This window comes from Silurus aristotelis (genome assembly GCF_946808225.1).
Source record: "Silurus aristotelis genome assembly, chromosome: 27".
Classification (NCBI taxonomy): domain Eukaryota; kingdom Metazoa; phylum Chordata; class Actinopteri; order Siluriformes; family Siluridae; genus Silurus; species Silurus aristotelis.
Window position 1 is genome coordinate 14968810 of NC_139600.1, and position 20802 is coordinate 14989611.

At 40.2% G+C, this 20802-nt stretch overlaps 1 protein-coding gene across 1 annotated transcript in view; it reads right to left on the reverse strand.

The window, feature by feature from the left end:
- Positions 1 to 20802, reverse strand: part of chrna8 (cholinergic receptor, nicotinic, alpha 8) — a 53539-nt gene that overhangs the window by 6175 nt on the left and 26562 nt on the right. Inside the window, exons 4-6 of the mRNA XM_083532915.1 lie at positions 18488 to 18597; positions 5707 to 5786; positions 5412 to 5579 (exon numbers count right to left, since the gene is read on the reverse strand). Coding sequence (XP_083389041.1) covers positions 5412 to 5579; positions 5707 to 5786; positions 18488 to 18597 — 358 coding nt within the window. The remainder of the gene's footprint in view (positions 1 to 5411; positions 5580 to 5706; positions 5787 to 18487; positions 18598 to 20802) is intronic.

The window sequence follows — 20802 nt, forward strand, 5'->3', positions numbered from 1 at the left end:
ACACACACACACACACACACACACACACAAACACACACACACACACACACACACACACACACAAACACACACACACACACACACACACACACACACACACACACACACAAACACACACACACACACACACACACACACACACACAATGTTTTAGACACTGTGTTGGGAATCGATATTTTATCCGAATCCGTGAAAACGCCTGAAGGGAATAAGAGACTATAGATTGAGTAAATGTGGCTGTGGTGCTGCTTTTAAAATCGGTTTTCAGATGGTATGTTTTTATTTAAATTAAACATCGCCACAAAAGAGAATCGCTGCCGAATGTATTTCAGATGTGAAAAGAAGCTTCGGGAACTGTCACGTCTGCGAGTCCTTCAGATGCCGTTAAGTGTCCAGATGTCACAATTTGAGTACTTGTGGTAGAGGACAAAGATAAAGGGATGATTGGAGCAGTGGTAGAGGATGAGGATGGGGGGATCAGTGGGGCAGTGGTATAGAATGAATATAAAGGGGTCAGAGGAGCAGTGGTAGAAGATGAGGATGGAGGGATCAGTGAAGCAGTGGTAGAGGATGAGGATGAAGGGATCAGTGATGCAGTGGTATAGAATGAGGATGAAGGGATCAGTGGAGCAGTGGTAGAGGATGAGGATGGAGGGATCAGTGGAACAGTGGTATAGAACGAGGATGAAGGGCTCAGTGGAGCAGTGGTAGAGGATAGAGGGATCAGTGATGCAGTGGTAGAGGATGAGGATGGAGGGATCAGTGGAGCAGTGATATAAAATGAGGATGAAGGGATCAGTGATATGGAATGAGGATGGAGGGATCAGTGGAGCAGTGGTAAATTATAAGGATGGAGAAACCAGTGGAGCAGTGGTAGAAGATTGAGGGATGAGGGTAGCAATGATAGAAGATGAGGATGGAAGGATGAGTGTAGCAGTGATAGAGGATGGAGGGATCAGAGGAGTAGTGGTAGAGGATGGGAGATTAGTGGATGAAAGGTAGAGGATGGAGGAATCAGAAAGGACGGATCATTGAAGTAGTGGTAGAGGATGGAAGGATGAGTGGATAAATGGTAGAGGATAAGGGTGGAGGGATCAGTGGAATAGTAGTAGAAGATGGAGGGAAAACTTTTGAACTGATTACGCCGCAGGTCTCAGATTAATTATTGTGCTCGCATTACTGGAGTTTGTGTGTTTGTGAAAGAAAGATAAAGAGAAGAGAAAAATGAAAGGAAAGCGTGATACTGATCTGCATACACTGCCACACTGATGCTCTCTAATTAGCCCCTTATGTAAAATTCATCAGTTTCCTTGTGCTTCACTTCCGAAATTCGAAATTAAAAATGCAAAGCCAATTCTGGCAGCGCGTTTCCTCAACGAAACTCATTTAGAACATTCCCTCCTGCCTTTGTGCTCCATTATACATTCAGACCTGCTGCGTCTTCTCAATACGAGCGGAATTGTAATTCTCTGGTAGAGCTTTAGGCGAAAAAACTCATACGTCAAAACGTGCGAATCAGAAACAATCAGAGCAACAACTTCAACACGATCTTCAGCCTCAACGAACTGATACACAGAGTAACTCGGAATTTCTGAGCAAAACATGACAAGCTTCTTCTTCTTCTTTCGGCTGCTCCCATTAGGGGTCGCCACAGCGGATCATCTGTCTAGCTAATCGTTCTTATTCACATGATCCCCCTGTGGTGAAACGTGGTATTGCATGTGACCCCAAAAACCTGTGCTACTTTTCCCTTTGCATTTTAATGGTTTTAATTATTGAGTTTATTGTTGTATAGAGTTTATGATTTGAGATTGAATGTCAAAATATTTTAAATATAAATAAAGTTCCTTGATTGTAAGTTTCTAATTAGCCAAATAGTGTTTCATTGCTAGAAAATTGAGAGGTGGTGGCTTATATTTATTTATATTTATTGTTTGGCAGATGCTCTTATCCAGAGCAACTAATAATTGAGCAGTTGAAGAATAGAATAGAAGAATAGTTGAGGGTTAAGGGCTTTGCTTAAAGGTTTTTTTTGCAGTTTGATTTAAATTTGGTTAGTGGTTAAGATGTTAGACTTCTGATCAGTTAAATTCAATTCATTTTTATTTGTATTGCGCTTTTAACAATGAACATTGTCTCAAAGCAGCTTTACACAGATAATGTGGTGATAAAGAATGAATAAGATGTTATTTATAAGTGTTAGTTTGTCCCTGATGAACGAGCCGGTGGCGACTGTGGCCAGGAAAAACTCCCCGAGACGGCATAAGGAAGAAACCTTGAGAGGCACAGAATGTCCATTTATTACAGATATAGAATTATAAGGTGCAGTGATAGTGATCAGATGCAAACTGTAGTCCTGAGTCAGTGTAGCAGGCTATTGACATTAAGTACAGAAGGTCATGAGTTTAAATCCCAGCACCACCAAGCTGCCACTGCTGGGCTCTTGAACAAAGCCCTTAACCCTAAAGTGCTCAGTGTATGAATGAGATCATATAAGTCGTCCTGGATAAGATTGTCTGTATCAAATTACATTTGTGGGCACCTGACAATAAGATTGGTGTGAATCTTTTTGGCGTCACATTCCACATTTAGTCCTTTTTTGCTGTAACTTCCACTCTTCTGGGAAGATGTTCCACTAGATTTTGAGGAGATTTGTGTGAGGTTCATTCAGCCACAAGGGTGTGAGTAAAGTTAGATACTAACAGGAGGATAACAGGAGGAACAATTCATCCCAATGGATCAGTTGTTCAATAGGGTTGAAGCTCTACAGCAGATGATCTTACACTCCAACCTATGTAAAGCATATTCTCATGGAGATGTGCACAAGAGCGTTGTCATGCTGGAACAGATTCGGGTCTCCTATTTCAAGTGAAGGACAAATTTCATGTCACTGCTTCCAAAGAAGAAGTTTGTGGTAACAGTTTGGGGGGAAGAACCACATCTGGCTGGAAAAGGCAGGTGTCCCATTACTTTTGGCACTATAGTTTACAAGCTGTATGTTCTAATTAGTTTAACCAATTTCTTCTTCTACGGGTTGAGCAGCAGGTCAGCTTTACTTTTTGATGTGCGAGCAAGATAAACACGACTACTGCATCCGATACAAAAATCCAGTCTGAGATCTTTATCGTCTCTTTCCTGTGGAGAGATTTGTCTGTTATGGACTCCTGTGTGAAGTGAGAATCTGAAAAACATTGATTTGTGTGGTGTTTTCTGTGGTTCCTGAAGCTCTGCCCCCGACTACTGGCGCTGTGGAGGAATCCGACAGAGGTTTCGGTGTGTGTTTGTCCCGGTGAGGGTCAGGACATGAGCAGTTAGCATTACATTCACATCTGTTACAGGTTTGGGCTGAGAGAGACCGATAGAGAGAGGAGAGTGAGATATAGGACAGAGATAAAGAGACAGAGAGAGAGAAAATAAAGGAAGCGAGAGAGACGGGTAGACTTAAAGAGATATAGAGGGAGTGAGAGAGAGAAGTAGAGGGATATTGGTGAGAGAGAAGAAGAGAAATAGAGGGAAAGATGCTGAGAGAGAAAAACGGAGAGAGGAAGAGAGAAAGTCAGGCAGAGGTACAGAGATATAGAGGGAGAGAGAAAGAGACAGGTGTTAAATTACAGAGTGATAAATACATAGAGAAGGATAGAGAGGGAGGGGTCTCTTCATCCACACCATCATTATTTGAATATATTGAACGTGTTTTTGACATTTATACGCCAAAAGCATGATAAACTCTTTTCCAACAGTGCTGATAATAATAATAATAATAATAATAATAATAATAATAATAATAATAATAATAATAATAATATTAATAAGTGACATCTGGATTACTGACCATCTGGGAATTATACGCTAATGGGCAGGATTGTCTCCATAAACTACATTACCCATCAGCCACTGCAGGTCACATGACCTAGTCACATGCCACTGATCGCTGCCTAATCAGCAAACCTATGCCATATGTGTTTCTTCTCCAAACTCTTGCTACAAAATTTAGAGACACACACATATTGTATGTGATGAAAATTTGCCTTGAGCTGATCTCAGGAGTCTCAAACCTGTTCCAGCATCACAATGCACCTGCGCATGAACTTGTGCTTCATGAAGAGTGGGTTGGAGTGAAAGATCCCTTGCTGGAGAGATATTTGGATGAATGTGAACGCTGACTGCATCCCCGGATTTCTCATCTCACCTCCGTCAGTGTGAATGAAGCTCATGCAAATCACAAAATCTAATGGAACATCTTCCCAGAGGAGTGGAGGATCTTATTATTTGGATGCGGGTGATTTTGTTCTGGTTCATGTGAATTCTGCCTCCTGTTCCTATGTTCACCCTGTTCTTCTGTTCCCTTTGTTCCCCCTTTTTCTCCTGTTCCTCCCGTTTCTTCTGTTCCCCCTGTTCCTCCCGTTTCTTCTGTTCCCCCTGTTCCTCCTGTTTCTTCTGTTCCCCCTGTTCCTCCAGTTCCTCCTGTTCCACCTGTTTCTTCTGTTCCCCCTGTTCATTATACTACGGAATAAATGAATATTAATGTAAATGCGTGTTTGTATAATATATATATATATATATATATATATATATATATATATAGTGTGTATATAATAAAGTGTTTACAGAGACACTTTTCACAGCCTGAATTTTTTTCTCTCGTGTCGTCGTCGTTGTTTGTTTTTTTTCCCTCTTCTCATTTCTGACCCGTTCTTTCCAATTGCTTTTTATCTCAGTGTTTATCATCTCAGCTGGAAGACGCAGTGAAATGATGGCGGTTTTGTTCTGTGGATGAACCGAAACGTGTTTTTTTTTTCTTTCTCCCTGTAGGGGATGCAAACTTTTGCACTCGACTCTAAATGGTTTGCCTCAGCGATCCGATCTGATGTTTTCTTTAAGCTCGTTTTTTTTCCTTCCTTCAGGTTTTTGTGCTGGTTCTGGAAGACATGGAGGTTCAGCACCAGTGGGTGAGTGAGTGGGGGAAAACATTTAAGAAGGAAAAAGAGAGAGACAGGAAGATGTGATACAGAGAAAAAGACTAATGAGAGAGAGAGAGAGAGAGAGAGAGAGAGAGAGAGAGAGAGAAAGAGAGAGAGAGAGAGAGAGAGAGAGAGAGAGAGAGGCAGGCAATAAGTAAAAGAAAAGAGGAAATGTAAAGAGAGGAAAAAAGTCAGAGAGAGAATGAGTGAGAGGGAAAAAGAGAGACAGGCAGTGAGACAAAAAGACAGGAGGAAAAGAGTGAGAGAGCAGAAAAAAGAGAAAGGAAGGGAGAAATATGAGAGAGGATGAAAGAATAAGAAAGAGAGAGAAAGATGTGACAGAGATGTGATGGAGAAAGACGACGAACGAGAGAATGAAAGAGGCAGATGTTGAGATAGTGTGTGTGTGTGTGTGTGTGTGTGTGTGTGTGTGTTTTCTCTCTCTCTCACCCACGAGGTCCCACTCTCCATTAGGAATGTATGTTGAAATGTCCACCTCCTGCATCTGAAGGTCCAGCAGCCAGCCGTTGTGGGTCCAGGAGCCGAACTTCAGGTCGCACTTTTGTACGTCGAACGGAAACCAGCGCACGTCGATGTAACACGTGCTCTTTAGAATACCTGTCTCATGTGCGCACACACGCGCACACACACACACACACACACACACATTTTTCACATCAGCATTTGATTCGCCATAGATGAAGATGAAGGTAAAGAAGATCAGTAGCGGGTGCGTGAGCTTCACCTGGAGGTATGTACTGACAGGCTCCTGACGAGTTCACCAGCACGTTGGTGTGGAAGGTGGCATCAAACCTCTCGTCAGCGCTGAGAAGAAAACAAGTGAGACAGTAAATCAGAAGATCTGCGTTCTAGATTCCTGCCCACTCCCAGCATGCACCTGGCACCTAACACACCTTCCAACCAGCAGATGTAATCTAAGCATCTCATTCCTTCTCTATCTACACACGCTATGGCCAAAAGTTTGTGGACACCTGACCATAAGATTGCATTTTTCTAACCTCCCGATCCATATTTAGTCCCATAATCTCCTGTTATAATAACCTCCATTCTCCTGAGAAGAAGTTCCACTAGATGTTCGGGGAGATTTTGGACTCCTTTAGCCACCAGAATGTTAATAAAGTCAGGTCCTGAAGTAACTAATCATCCCAAAGGTGTTTACTAGGGTTTAGAGCTCTATAGCAAGAGATCTTCCACTTCTGAGATGTTCCACTAGATTTTGTGAAGGTTTGTGTGAGATTCAGCCACCAGGATGATGATAAAGTCAGGTCCTGAGGTAACTAATCATCCCAAAAGTGTTCACTAGGGTTTAGAGCTCTATAGCAGGAGATCTTCCACTCCTGAGAAGATGTTCCACTAGATGGTTGGGGAGATTTTGGACTCCTTTAGCCACCAGGATGATGATAAAGTCAGGTCCTGAGGTACTAATCATCCCAAATCATCCCTAGGGTTTAGAGCTCTATACCAGGAGATCTTCCTCTTTAACCCACGTAAGCAGATCGTCATGGTGCACAAGGGCATTGTCATGCTGGAACAGGTTTGGGCCTCCAAGCTCAACTGAAGGGAAAATTTTATTCTACAGCATCCAAAGACGTCCTGTACAATTGTGTGTCTTCAATTTTGTGGTAACAGTTTAAATAAGAACCACATCTGGTAGGGTGTCCCAATACTTTTGGCCACAACGTGTAGCAGAACGTGTTTTCTTGCAGCAGATTTGATCTGCACAATAAACAGAGCTGACGGTTTGTGGGTCCTGGACCTGATTTGCATATTTGGAATACATCTTTTGTGTTTGATGACTCATGTCGTTTCTCCTCCTTAATCGTTCATAATGAGGGATTTCGCAACATTTGCATCAGGGTGCAGAGATAAAACGCTGTCTGAAGGAAGGAAAAAAAATGTCAAGGAGCGTCAGGGATTGTAGCTGCTGAGCCGCGTTATTTACTGTTATTAATGACACCTGCTAGCATGCTAACAAGTTTAAAAAAAAAAGAGAGAGAGAGAGACAGAGAGAGACAGAGAGAGAGAGGAAGCATAAGATGTGAGAAATGAAGAAAGAGTAAGAGTGAATGTGGACAGAAAAAAGAGCAAAATCGAAAGTGTGAAGAGGAATAGAGAGAAAACAAAAGAGGAATAAAGACAGGGACCATAAGATGCCAGAAAAAGAGAGAAAAAGAAAAAGAGAGAGAAAAGAAAGTGAGTGAATAAGCAAAGAGGGAAGTGGTAACTCAGTAGTTAAGGCTCTGGGTTACAGATTGGGGGGTCGAGGGTTCAAGCCCCGGTATAGCCAATCTGCCACTTTTGGGGCCCTTGAGCAAGGCCCCTAATCCTCTGTGCTAAAGTGCACTGTATCATGGCTGATCCTGCGCTCTGAACCCAGCTTCCTAATATCGCTGGGATATGTGAAGAAATAACACTTTCCCTGTGGGATCAATAAAGTATTGTTTAAAAAAAAAAAAAAAAAAAAAAGAAAGAGAAATGAGTGAGAGAGAAAATGGAAAGATAAGAGAGAGAGAGAGAGAGAGAGAGAGAGAGTGTGTTCCTTTGTGAAAGCCATGACATTTAGCATTAGTGATGTGGGAATATATTCTAATCATGAACAGACTGACCTTTTACCTGTGTGTGTGTGTGTGTGTGTGTGTGTGTGTGTGTGTGTGTGTGTGTGTTGTAAGTCTCTCATGTCTAACACTGTGTATGCTGCATCTTTACAACAACACAATGCAGAACAGCAGCATGGCTCTCAGGAGCGAATAAAAAAAGAGGAAGTTAGTGAAGAACTAAGAGAAATGGAGGAAAAGAGAGTAACTGGAGAGGGGAAAAGGAAAAGTGAGAAAATAAGCAGGGAGCAAAGGAGTGGGAATTAAAAAGAGGGGGGGGGAGTGAGAGGGTGAGAAATGAGAGAGAGAGGGATGAATAAACATGAATGAGAAAGTAAGGGAGGAAAAGCAAGCAGGAAAAAGTAAAAAAAAAAAAAACAGACAGAAATAAAAAGGGGGATGAAATGAAAGGAGGGGGAGAAAACAGAGAGAGATGAGATAATATTGGTGGAGACTTTATGGAGAAACCGAGAAATTGGAGAGCGGAAAAGAAATAGTGAGAGAATAAGTCCATAAAATGTCCATCACATGAAACACGATACATCCTATTCTCCAAATATTACAAGTCACTGAGTAAAATATACAATAAAATAATACAATTCACACCAGTTTACACACACACACACACACCCACACACACACACACACACACACACACTGGCCTGCTTCTGTGCCTTTATTTTTCACACCATTAATCCCAGATCACGCTAAGCTGGTTTTACTGGAATCCAAAGGTCAGCTTCAGGATCAAATTTTACAGTACAATCCTCACTTAAATATAGCATCTAATACAGCGCCGTGTATATACCGGTAACGCGGCTCCGTGTATATAACAATAATACAGCGCCGTGTATATACCGGTAACGCGGCTCCGTGTATATAACAATAATACAGCGCCGTGTATATACCGGTAACGCGGCTCCGTGTATATAACAATAATACAGCGCCGTGTATATACCGGTAACGCGGCTCCGTGTATATAACAATAATACAGCGCCGTGTATATACCGGTAACGCGGCTCCGTGTATATAACAATAATACAGCGCCGTGTATATACCGGTAACGCGGCTCCGTGTATATAACAATAATACAGCGCCGTGTATATACCGGTAACGCGGCTCCGTGTATATAACAATAATACAGCGCCGTGTATATACCGGTAACGCGGCTCCGTGTATATAACAATAATACAGCGCCGTGTATATACCGGTAACGCGGCTCCGTGTATATAACAATAATACAGCGCCGTGTATATACCGGTAACGCGGCTCCGTGTATATAACAATAATACAGCGCCGTGTATATACCGGTAACGCGGCTCCGTGTATATAACAATAATACAGCGCCGTGTATATACCGGTAACGCGGCTCCGTGTATATAACAATAATACAGCGCCGTGTATATACCGGTAACGCGGCTCCGTGTATATAACAATAATACAGCGCCGTGTATATACCGGTAACGCGGCTCCGTGTATATAACAATAATACAGCGCCGTGTATATACCGGTAACGCGGCTCCGTGTATATAACAATAATACAGCGCCGTGTATATACCGGTAACGCGGCTCCGTGTATATAACAATAATACAGCGCCGTGTATATACCGGTAACGCGGCTCCGTGTATATAACAATAATACAGCGCCGTGTATATACCGGTAACGCGGCTCCGTGTATATAACAATAATACAGCGCCGTGTATATACCGGTAACGCGGCTCCGTGTATATAACAATAATACAGCGCCGTGTATATACCGGTAACGCGGCTCCGTGTATATAACAATAATACAGCGCCGTGTATATACCGGTAACGCGGCTCCGTGTATATAACAATAATACAGCGCCGTGTATATACCGGTAACGCGGCTCCGTGTATATAACAATAATACAGCGCCGTGTATATACCGGTAACGCGGCTCCGTGTATATAACAATAATACAGCGCCGTGTATATACCGGTAACGCGGCTCCGTGTATATAACAATAATACAGCGCCGTGTATATAACAGTAATACACCGGACTATTCGTTTTTTCCTTGACGTATCCGTGTCGGATCAAAACAAACACATCCACATTCTGTCTTACTCGAGTCTTTATTACTAATATTAAGGCAAATAAGATTTCCCTCTGTTCTGATATTTCATTCGCAAATTGCAGAGACTGTTGTTCTTCTAGATTATTACAGTATCTCAGACCAAAAGGAACTTTTTTTTCCAGGGGAAAGTTCGAAATCAAACGATTTGCATATTCAGTACATGTAAATGTATACAGTATATTGCATTTAGAAAGTGTTGCACTAGCAGTTTTTTTTTTTATTTGTATTATTTTTAACATTGTACATTAATCCTGAGGACATCCAGACTTTGAAAGAATATCTGGAATTCTTTAGCAAACAAAAAAACAGCTCCATATATCTTTGGTGACAACTTGACAAACTCCCAGCATTCTCTCATCAGATTCTTGAGGTAGTCACCTGAAATGGTTTTCAGTTCCCAGGTATGCCTTGTGAAGAGTTCATTTCTTACCTTCTTAATGTGCTTTAGACCCTCATTTGTCTTGTGCAGAGGACAGAGTGAGTACCAAGTCAATAGCCCTATTAGTGCTACTACAACTACTGTACAAATCCATATTATGGCAAGAATCACAGTTAAGTAAAGGCAATAGACAGTCCATCATTAATTTAAGAAAAAAAATCTCAACTTAAAATGTATTCCCAAGTGCAGTCAAAAAAACCATCAAACACTGTGATAAAACAGGCTCTCATGGGGACCATCCCAGGAAAAGCAATACTAAGAGCTACCTCTGCTGCAGCGGATTAAATGGAGATTTACAAAAATGCTTCTTGAAGTTCAAGTGGCAGACAAATTTCAATTCCCACTGTTCAGATGAACAACATACAGAAGAGGCTTGCTTGGAAAAATGTACAAATTTGATATTTTTGGGGTTCCTGGATGTGTGGTTCTCACTGTGAAGCATGGAGGACGAGGTGTGATGAAGTGGTGGTGGTTTGTTGGTGATTTAGTCAAAATTGAGAGGAGCATGGCTCTCACAGAATATTGCAGCGACATGCCATCCCATCTGGTTTGCACTTAGTGGGATCATCATTTGTTTTGCGACAGAACAATGACCCCAAACACACCTCTGGGGCATGAAGAGCAAAAAAAAGGAGAGTGCTGCATCAGATAAATAAAGTTGTGATGAGTTAGACCGGAGAGTGAAGGAAAAGCAACCAACAAGCACTCAACATCTCAGGAAACTATATCATGAGGTAAAGCTTTCATCAAAGCAAAAGATACTTTGAAGAGTCGAAACTATAAAAGATATTCTGGGTTATTTAACACGTTTCTGCTGACTACATAATTCCATTTATGTTCGATCATCATTTCAATGTCTTGCATATTAATATACAATGTTAATTGAATAAGGAGGTGTTTGACATCTACTTTATGATCGGTATGTGTTTTTTGTACCTTCCACTTCACATTTAGTCCCCATTCGCATTTTTGTTATAAAAACCTCCACTGTTCTGGGAAGATGTTTCACTGGAGTGATCTTGTCCATATAGTGTATATTTTTTGCTGCGAGTTTCAAAATCTTCAAGGATGCATCAAATGCAGGCCGAAAGAGCATAATAAAATAAATCCAAAAGGAGAAACCAAAGTCATAGCAAGATATCGGATTAATCAGCAGGCATGCACATTAAGACTTGGCCTGACCCCTGATATATAAACGGATACCTGATTAGCATCCCATCTCATTGGCTTGAGCGCCTTTACTATCTGCCTTATTTCTATTTCTTGAAGTTCAGCCAAAAAAATCTGCTAAAGATAATTCTTGTCCTTGAACAGATTGCTGAATCAGAACATTCTATAAGTATTAGCTCAGATTCTGCCAAAGATGACACACCAAATGCAGGAAGAAAATTTGACAAATGCTTGTAAAAGACAAATGGAAACACTTTAAAAGGCCTCTGTTATATTCTACAGTCTGGGGTGATTGTGGTGGAGGTGGTGCTGCTTGTAGCCATTGTGGTGGTCTTGGTGCTGGAAGTCATGGAGGTGGTCGTGTTGGTGCTGGTAGTCATGGAGGTGGTGGTGTTGCCGGTAGTCGTGGAGTTGCTGGTGGTGGACATGGTAGGGGTGCTGGTTGTGCAGGTGGTGGAGGTGCTTTTTGTTAGCAGCAAAGGGTTACAGCTAATAGAGCTTTGTGAGGTGCAACAAATCAAAGGTCTTCCTTAACCCTCATCATTTCTCCACCCTGTTGGTTGTAAAGTCTATTCTGGCGTCTTATGTCATTCCTTTTTTTTTCTGAATCCCTTTCACATGAGCAGTGTTGTTATTCTAATATTCATTGTAAAATGAATTATTCAGTAACTACAGTGAAATTAATAGTGAAGGTGTTTGAGACTGAGGGATGCACCAGTGAGGTAGATCACTCTGTAATGGTCTCACACACAAATGTCTGTTTGAGTTTGGAAATGGCTCTGTTGAGCCTCCATTTCCTTCTACAATTTTTTTATTTTTTTCCCACATACTGTACATCGGATGGACAAAAGGTTGTGGTCATCTGATCGAATTTGAAAATTGCTATGTGCTTTTTAAACATCCCCTTCCACATTTAGTCCCCATTTCCTGTTATAATAACCTCCACTCTTCAGGGAAGATGTTCCACTAGATTTAGGGCAGTGGTGGGTTAGTTGTTAAGGCTCTTGGTTACTGATCGGAAGGTCAGGGGTTCAAGCCCCAGCATCGCCAAGCTGCCACTCTTGATAAACTACTCTGATGTGGGTTAGGTGAGGAAGATCGGGGTGCAGCTTGTGGGGTGTACATTTATCCCGAAGGTCTTCAATAGGTTTGCAGCTTTATAGTAAGAGATCTTCTACTCCAACCCATGTAAAGCAGAACTTAATGAAGCTGGCTTTGTACACAGGGCCTCGTAGTTCAAGTAAAAGGGCAATTCCATGCTACTGCATTCAAAGACGCCCAATACAATTGTGTGCCTCCAGGTTTGTGGTAACAGTTTAGGGACGAAGCACACATGGCAGGGAAAGTCAGGTGTCCCAATATTTTTGAATAAATAGTATTCTTTTGGTGGACTAAGCAAGAATGAAGGTGATGACAAAGTCAGTAATTGGAGTGCAAATCTGTAATTGGTTTAGTTTTCTATTGACTCACTTATATTTGATAGCTGAGGGTTTGATGTGTTGAAAGTAATCGATCAGGAGAAAAATGTTCCTATTTTCTCTTTTTGGATGTTATTTACTTCAAAGCCAAAGTGCAGTCATTACTACAATTGTAATGACTCTGGAACGGACTATTTAAAACAAAGCAACGCGGATCCAGCGTGTTCTCTCGATCTCTGTTGCTCTCGAGTCTCATTAGCGCTGACTCTTATCTTCCTCCGTATCTGTAGACTTTGCACATACAAAGTGAAATCAAACCCTATCAGTGTCTTCAGACGGGCAGTAAACAAAGCACAAGCAGTTCTCTGGAACGTCTGGGAAGACTTCGCAATGAATTTACGCTCTAGGTGTGCTAGAGTCCGGACGTAAACTGGAAAAGATCGTCGGGGTTCGTGTGAGGATTCCGAGCCCCGGAACCTCTGCTGGCAGGAAGAGATGATGTCATCGTCCTGGGCTGGGGTCTGTCACTGCTTAGCTTGGTTTGGAACGGAATGTATTCAGCTTATGTTTCGGTGTCAGAACGAGTGAAGGTCAAATACCGAGTAAAGAAGTGTTTCATTAATAATGCATCACACGACACCTGTTTTTAGTCCAAACTATAAAACACTTGGACAGGGCTGCACATCAAATACAACGATCCAGGATTTCATTCTCAGGTCACGACACACTCTACACCCCGAAAGTTTTTTCCAATCAACTTGATCCATATAAGTATGAGGTTCAAAAAAGGACACTGTTTGGACAACATTTTCGGACACCTGAGCACAAGATTGGGCCTCTTTTTGAACATCCAAATCCACATTGTGTCTATTTGCTGCTATAACCTCCACTCTTCTGGGAAGATGTTCCTCTAGATTTTGTGAAGATTTGTGCTCATTCAGTCACAAAGTCTGTATGTAGGTTATGTAGGTGAGGTGAGGAGTCCTGGGGTGCAGTCTAGAGTTTTAATTATAACTAATTAATCAACCAATAAAATAGATACTGAAAAACATACCATGAGAAATAGTACTGAACTTTACTACTAGAAAAAAAAGTGCTAAATCATGAAAATGTGCTGAATGAAATAAATATAAATATATTATTAATAAATAAAGTTATAATGAAATTAATGAATAAATATAACAGCGGTCTCTGTGCGTTTCGCTCTGAATTGAAAACGTACTTGTGAAATTGAGCATATTACAGATTTGGGTTTAAAGAAGAAGAAATATTTGAATATATCAGAATGATATCCTATGATCATGTGCATTCATTACCTTAATCATAGATACGTTGCATTAGTGTGCGGCTCTTGTTTACATGCAGCTGAAGCTGATCGATCAATTGCCCTCGATTCATGACGCTTTCATAAATAATACTGCAAGGTCTTAACGAGGTCGCGTTATTAACATAATTACAGACAGTCGAGGGAGATGATTACTATGTTATACGATTGAACATGATTTTTATTTACGACATGCGCTAACAGCTTATTATTACTGCATACTAGGGATGTGCATCTCCATAACTGATGCCAATCAGATTCGCATCTTCATGCATAGCCAACGATATGATACATTAAAGATACATATGAAGCAGCTACTGATGCGATATGATACGATACGACTCACCCCCTTACGACGCAATGCGATTTGATGGAAAAAATATGATATTCAATATTTTTTTTATTCAATTTATTTCTCCGGATCAGATAGACATCAATTGCCTTAAGTGCCTTCTGAATTCTAACGCATGGCCCCTTCACAAACACGGCTTTATAGTGCAAAAAATGTAAAAAGATGAATCAGACGTTCTTTTTCTGTCCTGTCTCTAGGAAGATGCAGCTCTACCTCTGCCATGTTAATCTGTATTGTATCTTGACTCTCAGGAGACACGCCTCGGTCTCTGTAGTGTTGATGCGTCACATTCAAGTAGCAGAAATATTGTTCACAAATAATTGGTCACTTTCCCGATGCAAATACGTTAAAAATAACAAATCACCATACAAATCTCAACTTGTATCCGATGCACTGATGTGTATGGGCGAATCTTGTTATCCCTTCTGCATCTTTAATCTGATATGCATGACGTGAGGCGGCTTGAAATCCTTGCTATGATTTGTAGGTAACACAAATAATGAATCTTCAACAGATTTCCTTATGTTCCTTCTCACTCCACATTCGGAGCCAGTGATCTTTATACTAAGCAGCTTAATGTTGTGTGTAATTCTGTTTTCGCTCTGCTGAACTTTTTTTCCCCCCAAAATCCATCTTTCTTTCCGTTTTCTTTCCTTTTCTCCTGTCAGTAAATGACGTTTTTAACCCTTCACATCAACTCATCAAACCCTTGTCCTTAATGTGATAATGGCTATAATCCAATTATAGCTGCCTTTTGTAGCAGTGAATGGTCATATACTAGACCTTCTAGTAAAGCATTAATATCCATTATGTGGGCAAAACTTTAAGATCACCTGCATTTTCCAGCCATATGTGCTTCTTCCCGCAACTGTTAGCACAAAGTCAGACACTTGAATTTTTCCTTCGCTTGAACTAGAAGATCCTAAACCTGTTCTGTTATGAAAATACCCCAGTGACGAACACTGCAAATGTTTTACATTGTATTCGGTCCAGACTGAGTAGATCATCAAACACTCTCAGTGAGATACAGTACATTAAACGTGCGGATCTGCTTAGAGCTCGGCACTGACGGCTTTCCTCTTGGCTTTTTATAGATTTAATTTCTCATTTTTTCTTCTAGTAATCTCTCTCTCTCTCTCTCTCTCTCTCTCTCTCTCTCTCTCTCTCTCTCTCTCTCTCTCTCAAGAGTACTTGACTCGGGCTGCTCTCTGAAGGCACAAGTGCTGGCAGAGGGGTGTGTAAAAATGTCGCTGTATTATATTTAATTTATGTATTTATTTTTTAGTGAGTATTCAATTCATGAAACCTCTGAATCAGGTACTTAACACAACGAATGTTGTCAACATGAGTGCAATTACACAGTCTCATGACCTCAATAAAAATACACTTGCTTCTGGAAGACCCATGAAATCAAGCCAAGAATGAGAGAACATATACTTTAACTTCAAAAGTATTGGGACATCCGACTTTTTTTTTTTCCAGCAGTGAGCAGATTCCCACTGAGAACCAGAGTGTTGGACATTGGACTTGAGAAACGAATTCACTTGAGGTTTATTATTACAAAACCGAGTAAAAAAAAACTGCCAGAGGATCTCAAGGATCAAGGAAACAAACCATACTATATGTGGTTCTCCACCAAACTGTTACCACACAGTTGGAGGCACATGATTATATCGGATGTCTTTAAATGCAGGAGCATGACATTATGAATTCATGTAAACTCGGAGACCCAAACCTGATCCAGCATGACAATACCCCCGTGCACAAAGCCAGCTCCATGAAGATCTGCTTTATATAGGTTGCAAGATGTGGAAGATCTGCTGCTACTTTCGGGATGAATTGTTTACACTGACTGCACCCGAGGAACTTCCTCACATTCTCACCTTCATCAGTACCTGACTTTACTAAGACCCTTGTGAATGAGCACAAATATCCACAAAATCTACTGGAACATCTTCCCAGAAGAGTGGAGGTTATGACAAGAGCAAATGAAGCCTAAACGTGGAACTGGATGTTCAACCTTATGCTCGGGTGTCCACAAACGTGTCTATAAAATTTACTCAAAAATCATCATAAAGTCCATGAAGCTATGATGCAAAATTTTAGAAATGTTATAATCAGGGTTTGGTTTAAAAAAAAAAATTGCACAATTGTTGCTATGCCTGAAGGAGGCCATTAGTCAGGATGAAAGCAATAAAGTGGGAAATCTGAAGGAAAAGAGAGGCAGAAACTGTTTGCAGGATAACCAGTTGGCTTTTTGCAAGAGTGATGAGCCGTTTGAAATCCCATTTGGAGTTTACTAAAAAGGCATGTTGGAAACATTCAATGAGAACATACAGTAATTAACCTTCCAAGTCCACTGGAGTACACTATTCCCACAGTGAAGCATGCTGGTGGTAGCCTCACAGTGTTAATCATCTGCAGGGACTGGATGATTGATGGATGATGTGGGTAAATATTGAAGAATCCTAGAAAGAAACCTGTTCCAGTCTACAATAGATTTTAACTTCATACAGGCTCTAAGTATAATCCATATCTGGATAAGCTCAACAAGAAACCTTCCCTTATTCTTAAACACAAGACGAGAATGTCTGTGAGAAGAAATCCCATTGCGGTTCTTAACAGAGATCTGCAGAATGAACGGAAGTAGGATTTGACTTTTTTTAATTTATACCATAGAGACGTAGGAACAGCTGTAAAGTTCGGGTAAATAGTGACCCTGTCCTTGTTTTTTGGCAGCGGCAGATATGTTCCATCTGAATCGCACGAGGCCGCGGTTTTAAAGAAAGTTCTAATGTTCTAATGTTTCCTAAATCTCTTATTGGAAGGCGCACATGGTATTTTTGTATATTTTAATATTAATAATAATCTTTATTTTATATATAAAAAAGAGCTTTCCAAGCATAGAAGAAATAATAAAAAATATATATTTATAATTAATTATATTATAATAATAAAATATTATAATATATTATAATAATAAAATAATAATATATATTATAATAACTATAATATATAATAATATAAAAAACTATTTATAATTATTATTATTAATATTATGATAAAAAATAAGTACATATTTTTGTTTGTTAATTAAAACATTTATGTAACGTGTTTAATGGCTTAATAAACTACTTTATAGTCAGAAAACTCACTCACATGCATCTAAAAGTAGTTTTTATTTACTTTGAACTCTTTCACGGCGTCCACATGGTGTTTACGATGACGACTGTGTTTCTTTTCTGATCAGAGGAAACATTTGAAGGACCTTTATACAGATCTTCATGGAGCTGGTTTTGTGCACAGGAGCACAGTCTTCTAGTTCAAGTGAAGGAGAATTTTTATGCTACAACATCCGAAGATGTCCAAATTTGTGGTAACAGTTTGAGATACTTTTGGGCATAGCATTCAGAAAATTACAAATTCGCTCGTTTGAATAAAAAAATTTAAAAAAGGTCAATGCAAAATTGATTTTGAACATACCGAGTCTGGAGGTTAGAATGCGCCTTAATTTTTCTTTCTTTCTTCCTTTTTTTTTATAACTTTAGCACCAAAGGTGGATATTTAACACGTTTATGTCAATGAGATATGGAAGTTAGATCCTGGAATGTTTTCAGACCGGCAGAAGGATGTACAGAGGCCAAATATTCTTCTCACACACACACACACACACACACACACACACACACACACACACACACACACACACACACACACACACACACACACACACACACACACCATCATCAGTCTAGCGTCTATCACTGACACCTCGAGACTCCTGCTGATATGGAATATCCTTTACCTAAGGGTAAACACACACTCACACATACACACACTCACACACCATACTGAGGCACATGGGAGTTGTGTGAGTAAATCATGCTTGAGGAGGTGTGTTAGCGAATGCAGGATAGGGCTCAGTGGAGCTTGAAGCCATACACCCTGACCTCCACACACCGTCTTTCATTTATAACCCCACTGTGTTATAGAGCCAGTTAAAGGCCTGCATTTATGGAATTCCCACAAATCATAATGAGGTTCCATCGCTGTTAAACGTTGCTCATTAATAATCGTCTCACTTCCTGAGGGTGTGTTTGCCAATTTTACCTGTTATAGAGGAGGATGTCAGGCGTCCAGATCTGATTGGACGGGAAGCGTAGGTTATTAACGCCTGGGTAATTCTCCGGGTTCCAGCTTAGATACACATCTGTCCAGCCCTGCACAAACACACACATAAAATGAGCACACAGCTGTTAAACAGCTGGGGCAAGAAAAAACACAAACTCGCCAAGTGGACTCGCAATGAGGACACACACACACACACACACACACACACACACACACACAGAATATCTGTTCATTTATATACATGCTATAAATATGCTTTGGTTTGTTTGCTGATATCAAACATCAGGGTCAAGACCCCTCTCTGGTGTTTAATACATGTGTACCAAAAGTATTCAGACATCTGAAAAATCAAAAGATTGAATTTTACCGATAGCTCGTTTGGATAAAAAACAAACAAAACACTCCATGTAAAAGATTTCTGAACTTTATTACAAAAATATAAAAAAAGAAAAATAAATATAATATAAAATAGAATAGAATATATATGAATATATTAGTTATATGAATAAATATCTAGGTAAATATTTATGCCCAGGCTTGCTTATTGGGGATAAATACACACAATTCACTTATATTTACTTTTTTTGTTGTAGAATTCTGTTGTTTACATTCTGTAAAGCCGTTTTTTAGACAATGTCCATTGTGAAAAGCGCTATAGAAATAAAATTTAATTCAATTAATAGAATTAAATACACATGCATTAAAACTGAAACAAAAATTAACATTTCAAATAAATTTAAATCGTTACATACAAAATAATTAACGGAAAAGACACTTCAAATAAACAGCACATGACGTCTGCGATTTCGCCTCTAGAGGCCGCTCTTGCACTGTATAATGCAACCCGGAAAAACTACCGGTTTTGGTTTTTGTTGATAGTTGATTGCTGGGACGATCAGCTATCTGTGCCGATTAATCTGCAAAACTCATGAATCGGTCGGCCTCTTCTTCACAACCATATGTGCTTGCCGTCTCGTTCCAGATTTATTCCACCTTCACTGCTATAACAGTTTTCATTGTCTGCGAAGTCTAGTCTATATTTTGGTTGCATGGCTGTGAGGATTTGTGCTCGTTTATCTGCAAGTGAGATCAGGCACTGATATTCAGTTGTCATTTCCAGTTCATCCACTTCTTCAGCTTCTTCCACTCCAACCTTGACACACCATGTTTTCATAGAGCTTGCTATGTGCACATCATGCTAGAACAGTGCCTAACCTCTGATATTAAAGAGAAATTGTGATGCTGGAGCGTACAAAGACTTTCTAAACAAGGACTTATCCAGATGAAGACTGCTTTCATCCAAGCTCATGTCCCACAATGGCTCTGTTTCCCAGTGAGCGTTCTCAAGAATATTATGGTGGGTGGGTGTAAACCCCCCCCACACACACACACACACCAACACACACACACACACTCCATTTTACCGCACTTATTATAAACTAATAATTCTGTATCCGTAAACACTGAGGTGTTTGTTATAACCGTGATCATGTGCCATCTGGAGCTCTGCCCCATCTGTCCTATTAAGCATTTTAGTGTAAACGATTTTCTTACGTAAGATATCACACCTCACAGGAGAAATCTTCTCGAATGGTTTGACCGTAAACTATTTTTCCTTTTCCAAAAAAAAATTTTAATCGATCCCTCGGAAATACACTTTACAGACAAAAGTATTTTTTTACACCCGACTTTTCTAGCCATAGGTACACAATTGCATAGGATGTCTTTGGATGCAGGAGCATGAAATCTTCCCATCAGTTGATCATCAAGACACAAACATGCTCCAGCATGACAATGCCCCTGTACACAAAGCTTGCTCCATGAAGATATACATTACATGGTTTGGAAGATGTGGAAGATTTCCTGCTCTAAAGCTCCAACCCTACTGAACACCTTTAGGAAGAATTGTTTCACTCTGACTGCACCCCAAGCCCCCTCACCTCACCTACATCAGTACCTGACTTTACTAGCACCCTTGTGGATCTCACACAAATCTCTACAATATCTAGTGGAACATCTTCCCAGGAGAGTGGAGCTTATTATAAGAGCAAATGGGAACTTAATGTGGAATGGGATGTTTAAAAAGAAGCACATATAAATCTAATGCTCAGGTGTCCACAAACATTTGGGCAATCATTATATGTGGTATAATAATCGAAATAAAAATTAATTTTCAGTTGTTTTTTTTGTGATTCGTTTTAATTAATTTTTTTCCTGCTCAATTAAACAACATGATTATTGTGCTGCAATATTAATGAGACACAAATTGGTGATTTATCCGCTTTGGATCTTCT